The sequence below is a fragment of the Vigna angularis genome, chromosome 7 (assembly GCF_016808095.1).
Source record: "Vigna angularis cultivar LongXiaoDou No.4 chromosome 7, ASM1680809v1, whole genome shotgun sequence".
Lineage (NCBI taxonomy): Eukaryota > Viridiplantae > Streptophyta > Magnoliopsida > Fabales > Fabaceae > Vigna > Vigna angularis.
Window position 1 is genome coordinate 14538032 of NC_068976.1, and position 8553 is coordinate 14546584.

General features: G+C 33.9%; 1 protein-coding gene across 1 annotated transcript; it reads left to right on the forward strand.

Annotated features, from left to right (window-relative positions):
* The first annotated feature begins 675 nt into the window (after positions 1 to 675).
* LOC108336419 (kinesin-like protein KIN-7N) lies at positions 676 to 8216 on the forward strand. Its single transcript, XM_017572867.2, has 18 exons — positions 676 to 899; positions 985 to 1074; positions 2082 to 2200; positions 2298 to 2411; positions 2517 to 2598; positions 2698 to 2765; positions 2863 to 2940; positions 3027 to 3169; positions 3265 to 3367; positions 3454 to 3534; positions 4136 to 4204; positions 4276 to 4335; positions 4472 to 4591; positions 4760 to 5050; positions 5550 to 5642; positions 6071 to 6229; positions 6323 to 6589; positions 7523 to 8216. The coding sequence occupies exons 1-18, from the start codon at positions 749 to 751 to the stop codon at positions 7871 to 7873; spliced, it is 2439 nt and encodes an 812-aa protein (XP_017428356.1). The 5' UTR covers positions 676 to 748; the 3' UTR covers positions 7874 to 8216.
* Positions 8217 to 8553: the final 337 nt, after the last annotated feature.

Sequence of the window (8553 nt, forward strand, 5' to 3'; positions counted from 1 at the left end):
TTTTTTAATTGGCAAATGTTAATGGTTAGATTTTATTAGCGGTGGAATTGAACCTTAATTCTCTATTCTCTTTTTCAAATTCTTCATACCAATTTTATATTTTCAATTATTACTTATGCATTATTTTATTATATGACTTAGATGTAAAATTCCACATAAATATGCCTTCTTCACACATAATTCATATTTTTATGAAATACTAATTCTAGTTTAAATTAAAAATTAACAATATTATGATATACTATAATAATTTTAGAATTTTAGATTCTTTAGAAATTAAATTTAAAGATAACTTAAATACTTTTTCATCTTCAAATATATCTTTTGAAGATAAAATCAAAAAATAATTTAAACATTAAAGTGTACAATATCTCATTATGTCATAGTTAATAAGAGAGATATTACGTAAACGGACATACAACTAATGTGTTATTAATGACTTTTACCACAACTTTTTATATTTGTTTCTTATTTTCACATTTTTCTTAATTTACTTTTTATATTTTTAACTAGACAATTTTCAATTTTATTCTATCTTGCGCATGTTTTTGAAGACCTAGACAAAACAGACGCGCTCCTGAGTGGCCCACTTGTGTGAATATCCAGAAATTAAATTCAACGGTTGGGCCGCGATCTATAAGGGTGTTTCCGTCAATGCACAGAAATTCAAACGTAGTAAAAGAGAAAAAGATCGTAGCAGTGCCCGCTCTGTTTGTTGCAGAACAGAATCAGTGAGAAAAGCAGCCAAATGGAGAAGATCTGCGTCGCCGTTCGCCTCCGTCCTCCAGTGTCCGAAGACTCCTCCTCCGCCGTTGGAACCTTCTGGAATGTCGAAGATAACCGCATATCTCTTCACAAGATCCACGGCACTCCTCTCTCTGCCTCTTCTTACGCTTTCGGTACGTCATCGTCATCGTCAATTTCTTTCTTCTCTATGTTTTATATTCAAATTACTCTTCAATTTTCCATTTCTCACGCTTTCAGATCATATATTCGACGAAAGAAGCAGCAATGCTAGCGTCTACGAGCTCCTTGCCAAGGATATCATTCACTCCGCGCTCGATGGCTTCAACGGTATCCAAATTCGATACTCGTTCACTTCTCGCATCTACTACTCTTTGTTATTGTTATTGTTATTTTGGTTATTTTGGTTTCTGATATTCGTCTTAGTCTTAGCTTAGCTCAAGTACTAAACAATGCTGTATTAAGATTTTCCAACGATTTATGAAATTACATAAACTTCGCCGACATTTTTAAAACATTAAGGAGATAAGGAGTGTAGGTATAATATTTTTAAACATGCAAGGGTGATTATTACACGATTAGAAATTCAGAAAGAGTATGTGTAATTTTTGGAAATCCCAAGAATGGTTAATTTAATTTATTGTAAGATTTATGTTATGCTTTGGTTGTATTGTTGGAGATCCTACTTCAATTAGGAATAAAGCTAAATTATTGTAATACATAAATGGGGTGTAATCCTGACCTTACGATTCAATTTTGGTGAGACTGAGATAAACATAAATCTGCTTACTAAGAATTTTAGCAGTGATAAACGCCTATTAAAGACTGTGTTTACTGAAGTTTATAATCTTCCCGTAGAGGAGTAAAGTTAATATTGGGATAACTACAGCAACTAAGTTAAGTTGAAATGAAGTGATTTATGTTTAAATATTTTATTCGAAAATTAAGTCTCATCATCAAGTTTTTCTTTCCGATTGTTTCAACTAATAATCAGTTTATCAATGGACTAAGTCTGAACATTTACGTAAGCGTAAGGGATAACTGCAGCAACTAAGTGAATAGCTTAACGTAAAGTTAATTTTAAAAGGAATTGATTTTATGTTTTGATTTTTTATTCTAAAACCAAGTCTCATTATCTCGTTTTCTTTTTAATTGTTTCGACTAATAATAAAATTTTCAATGGACTAAATGTCTGAACGTTGACCTAAAATTACTAGTATTTCAATGTGTCTTTGGAGGATGCTACGAAAATCCAAAGTTTACTGATGTAATTAAATTTTTGTAATTTCTAAATATGAATGTTGATTTGTTGAGATCATGTCACATGCTATGCTCAGGAACTGCATTTGCGTACGGGCAGACCAGTAGTGGCAAGACTTTCACCATGAATGGTTCTGAAACTGACGCAGGAGTGATTCCTCGGGCAGTTAGAGATATATTTGCGACAATTGAGACAGTACGTTTAGTGCTTAGTACGAAATTGGTTTAGTTTGTTCAAGTTTGTGATTATTTATGTATTGTTGATGTTTGGTTCGACCAATTCGGTGCCTCAGGTATCTGATCGAGAGTTTCTGATCCGAGTTTCCTATATGGAGATCTACAACGAAGAAATTAACGACCTTCTTGTTGTTGAAAACCAGAAATTGCAAATTCACGAGAGTTTGGAGGTTGCATAGTTGCTATATGTATTATTTTTAAAATTTGATGTGCGTTTACATCATAGAAACTGTATGGTATAAATGGGCTGACTTTTACATTTTAATTTTTGCCAGCGTGGAGTATTTGTCTCAGGGCTGAAAGAGGAAATTGTAAATAATGCTGAACAAGTGCTGAATCTCATTAAAGCAGGGGAAGGTTTGTGTTTATACTGATACATTCTTATAATTTGCTCTGAAATTTGAACGTATATGCATGCTTATTTAAGTTGATGATTGTTCTTTGATACTTTTCCAGTTAACAGACATTTTGGTGAGACAAATATGAATGTAAGGAGTAGCAGATCGCACACAATATTTAGAATGGTATCCCTCAAACTTTTTATTTGCGAAACTTATGTTTATCAGAGAACTTTGCCTCATAAAATTATTCCTAAATCATTTGCTAAAATGAAATATGCAGGTGATTGAAAGCAAAGGAAAGGATTCCAATTCTTCCAATGATTGTTCAATCAATGATGTTGTTCGAGTTTCAGTCTTGGTTTGTATTCTTTTTTCACGCCTTCCTTGTATATAAGAAATTCTTACGAGTAATTGGCGTGCTTATTGTGGACTTTGTGGAATTAGAATTTAGTAGATCTTGCTGGTTCTGAAAGGATTGCCAAAACTGGAGCTGATGGAGTACGTTTAAAAGAAGGGAAATATATTAACAAAAGCTTGATGGTTTTGGGAAACGTTATCAACAAACTAAGTGAGGGTTCGAAGCAAAGGTATATAGTTATTTGCCCTTCCTCCTGTGCAATATTTTAATTTTGGGGGCTTTTCACAAGATAATAATGCTCCGCCCCTTTTTGTTTCATGGCAGGGGGCATATCCCGTATCGTGATAGTAAATTAACTCGTATACTCCAACCTGCTCTTGGTGGTAATGCCAAAACGTCCATTATTTGTACCATAGCGCCAGAAGAGGTAGAGGCTGCGATTTCGGTTTTGCAACTCTTTTCGTATGCTTGAAATCAACAATATTTTAATGTCAATATCCGTAATCCATACAGATTCACATTGAAGAAACAAGGGGAACTCTTCAGTTTGCAAGTAGAGCCAAACGCATAACGAATTGCGTTCAAGTGAATGAGGTCTGTGTATTTTTTGTGTACTTCAAGTTTACTATTTTATAACTTTTACCGTATTAAATTTTATTTTCAGTCCTTAAAAGTTTCATATTGCTTGTTGAATAGGAACTCAGTGTAGGTGTTGTACGTGCATATGTAGTCCCGCCTAGGTACCATTAATCGTGAAATGTTTACGTTTTACATTGTTAAGTTTCCACCATGATGATCTTACTGAGGATGCGTATTACCTTTTACGATGGTGATTTTTTTTTCTTTCTTTCTTAATCTGCATAAGTACCTTTTACGATGGTGATTTTTTTCTCTTTCTTTCTTTCGTTCTTTCTTAAACTGCATAAGTTTGAAGAAATTTAAAAACAATTTATACGTACTGGTAAGACTTGCCCGACAGGATATTAGCAGACTAAAGAGAATTGGGTCAAGCCTGAACTTTTCTCTACATTTCACTTGTTTTTCTCAGGGAATAGTTAAGATATAGGTACTTCAATAATAAACCTTCAATTCCTTCGCAGCTAGCTATATGCGCTTAGGGTGTGCTTTCATGCACATGCTGGTACTTGTTTCTAGCCTATATTTGGCCACTGTTTTGACAATAGAAATTTTACAGATATTGACGGATGCTGCCTTGTTAAAACGGCAACAATTAGAGATAGAGGAACTACGTAAGAAGCTTCAGGTAATCATCTCCTGACGATAATTTGTACATTCAAAATAAGAAAATGTTACATTATAGAAATTTCTTTTCAGGGGTCCCATGCTGAGGTGCTCGAGCAACAGATTCTTAAACTCAGGAACGATTTGCTGAAGGTAGGTCTGGCCTTTCAAATTCCTATGCACTATGCATATTTAGAGCCATTAAAGTTCATTCTAAAGGGTTATCGTAAACTCTGTTTTATCGTTTTGTATTAATTAATTAACTATCTGCTTATATCTCACTGTACAGTATGAAATGGAACTGCAAGAGGAGAGGAAATCACGTAATCAATTGATTAGGGAACAACAGATAAAATTTGAAAATTCTACTACAAAATCTTTCTCAGACTGTGGGACGAACGACAGTCAGGTGAACCTCGTTTATCTGAATGATCATTATATCTGTATGTTAAACTGAATTGCATAATCACTTTTGTTCCATTGGAACAATTCACAGTTTTCCTTTCTTGTACCGCGTTGTAGTTAACTTGATTTTCATTCTCACTCTTCCTGATATTTTAACCATTTTATTCATTAGGGACCGGGATTTTTGAGGCACGGATTTATGGAAGAGTACAGTGACATTAGTAGTATATCTCAAGGAGATATTTTCAAATCTCCGAAGGCAGATCCCAGTGCTTTTGTAGTCAGGCGATCAAAGTATTCAACGTTGCCAGATCAAAGCCCCCTTCCAGATGTTTTCTGTAATGTGGCCGATGAAGATATGTGGTTGAAAATGAACAACGGTTATGTTGCAGATCTTGATTCCCTTCAAACTACTCCTCCCACCAACAGAAAAGTTCAGTCATTCCCGACAATTGATACAACTGTGAGTACATAAGTATTAAGTTTTTTTCCCCAAAAGACTTTCTTTTATGTGCTCTTGCATTTCTATTGTTTCAAATCCATCCTCATCTCCCCAAAAGGAACAAAGTTAAGAGTAAAGGGTAGCGCTATACAGTTTGCACTGGTTGCCCTCCACAACTGAAGATACAAGAGATAGAAGAGAAATCGGTATCTGGACATACATGGTGGAGATTATTTTTTTTTTAATTTGTTTGGTTGATGGATTTTCCAAAATTTTCTTTGCTGTATTATTGAAGAATCATAGACTCACCTGATCATGATCATGTATTAGAAGGTTTTACGAAAACTGGAATTTGTTGTAAACCATTTTTGTAGTTCAAATGCTCAGTAAGTTTACGCCCATGTGGCTTGCGCGTGGCTTTTAATTATTACATATTCTGACATTAGTATCTTTATTAAGTAGTATATGATGCAACTTTTTGGCAGTTGTTACTTAGTTTCGTTTGACCTGTGTTTGTCAGGGTTGTACTAGTGAAATTGAGAAGTATGAACGTGAGGTTCAAGATTTGAGGAGACAACTGGAACTAGCTAAAGAAAGAATAAATGAACTCGAGGTCAGTATCTGATAAATATCCTATCCCAATCATATTTGTGAAATTTAAATTTTGACAATAGAATTGTGATCGATCTAGAAGACCGATAAAAAAAGGATAATTCTTCCAGTATGACGCTACAAATTACAATTATGATAATTATACATATCTCTCATGCACTCTTCTAGAATGTTTTTAATTTGTCTATATTTTGAATCCATTTTGAGCTACTGATACAGAGATATAAAACATCGTTTTTGTAGAGTCGGCCATCCATAAAATACTGCTATACTGAGCTTCCTTTTTAATAAGAATTAACGAGATATGATTTGTTTTCGTCTCATGTCATTGTTCGTCATTATCTTATCAAATGTATTATTAACATTTGCTGTTTGAACTTCTTTTCGTAACTCGGTATGGTTGGCTCTATGTTAATTGTGTGAATCCAGAAAAAGCATTCAAAGGAAGTGCCATCCAGCAAACAATTAATGGGTGAAGCAGCAAAACATCAACAAGAAGCACAACTAATTCATGAATTGCATCTGGGGTTATCTGAATCTATGGGAAATTTCAAGGATGGCTTTGAGGAGGTTTTGTCAATAATGCAGGTTGAATGAGTGTACTATATCACTCTTTTCGAACTTTATTTGCTTGATGATTTCAAGAAACAGTAAAGTATTTTTCTCCTGTGTCCTAAACAGAGATGTGCGTCGGGTGGCACACTATCGACTGAGAAGATAATTTCAACTGTGAGTGAAATTGGAGCTCATCTATTTGCAACTTTGGAAGGTCATATTTCAGTCAATATGGTTGGTCAAAGGTCTTCCACTGAAAACTGTACTGTAATTAACGGACAACAAAGATTGTTTCGCGAGAGCATTGACAATATAATTACATCACTGGAGTTATCGAAAACCTCAATAACAGAAGGACTGGAGAAGAAACAGAAGTGCAGCTGTGAACACAAGGTAGTTGTCTGCTCACAAATATCAAGATATCAATCATCAATCATGGTTTTATTCTTTGTCTTATTTTTAGGGCATCTTCTATCTTCTTTAAGAATTCCATTGCCATTAGTACAATAATAACTGAAGCCTTGCTTGGCACATGTCCAGTAGCTGAAATTGAGCAAATGATTAAGATATATAGTAGCTTTTCAAGGGGTTGTCGTGTTTATAAAACGATAAAAATCATCGATGGTGCATTTCTACCTTGTGGAATATGTGTGTAGTATAAGAATTGTTAGAAATAGAATGTTGTTTATCGAGTTCCTCTCATGGTCTCCTTGTCGCAAATAGTATGTATACATACCCTTCAAATCGATAATTGTATGTTACTTTCTTATTATAATAGCCATCAAATGATGGCAATATAGTGTCTGGCTTCTTTTGACAAAAAATATTGGAGAAATTAGATACTACTGAAAAAAATTAGTACGATTGCAAGGTTCCATTTCCTTTATGTTACAACTTACAAGTATGTCTCTACAAGAGTCGATTTGATTCATATTGTGCTAGCTTGTCTTGTCCATATGAATAGTCAGGACCTCCAAAGTGAACTTGTTAAATGTGGCTAGAGCTTAGGGATATCTATTGGGTAGGAATAAATAGTCAGGTAAATCACTTTTACCGTTACAAATCTGTATTGACTTCTCTTTAGCTCTTTATAGAATGAAATGTCATTGAAGAGATTGTTGAGAGAGATTAAAACTCAGGCTGAAGGAAGCCGCTTGTAGATTGAAAGTCTACAAAGATATTATGCATTAGATAGTGCGCTAATCTGTGCACTCAGTTTTCTTAAGACTACAATAGGTGAACGTATAGAACTGCACTCTAGCATAAAATGAGATGAAGTATAGTAGGTTGTTCTTGATTATCCTAAATTAAATTTTTGTGACAAAGGGCTCTGGTTTGGGAGGTGAAACTGCGTACTCAAAGGAGGATTTATGTGAAAGATATGAAAGCATGGAAAGGGAGTTACATCTTTTGAAGGTCGAAAGAGAGTCTTTGCTGCAGAAGTTTTCTGAATCATCTGAGAAACTATCAATGGTTTCCAGTCAAAAAGAAAATGTTTTGAAAGATTTAAATACTGAAGTGCTGAGAAGGAAAAATCTAGAAGGGGAAGTTAAGCAGTTTGCTGCAGCTTTTGCTAGTCGTCAGGAATCACTCAGTTCCTTTCATAGTGATCTTAAGACCGAAATTGGGAAATGGAGAGCTCAGACTCCAAATTCATTGCCCAAATCTTTTGGGTGAGTAGTAAATATGATGTGAATATTTGAGTCTTGAGCAGTTCATGTATTAAATTTATTGTTATAATCATTTGATTCTAGCCAAACCTAAAATATTCAAGGATTTAAGGTTGTATTTATTTCACAATGTAGCTAGTATCATAAAATAGTATTTATATTTTCTCTTGCAAGTGATGTCAATAGCAGACTTGCCGCCTAGTTGTGCCGTTGTGCATTCTTGATACCTATTTTTCTTTTGAAAGAGAATCATGAACACACGGACGCTGACTACCATAACTATTGGATAACAAGAGAATCAAATAGTATCATTCTTCATTACTTATGTTCAGTTATATTGTCATTGTTAAGTTGATTTTTATAAAGTTAAGTATATTTATAATGTGTTGATAGTAGAAATTTGGGATGACTTTATAGTAGACTTTTAGAATTAAAGAACCAGTTGACTTTTTTTATTGCCTAATCAATAGCGTTTAACTTTCAATTTGAATAATATCAATTCGAGATTTGTGAATGTAAATTTACGAAGTGTAACTTTCACTAAGTTTATGAAGAAAAAAAAATGCAAGCTAAAAATGTAAAAGCTGAAAAAGAAAACTCAATGAAGTAAATAGAAACATGCTGTTAACTTTTGAATATGATGTATGTTCTAGATATTGTTTGTACAATGAATTTCATCAACAGCAA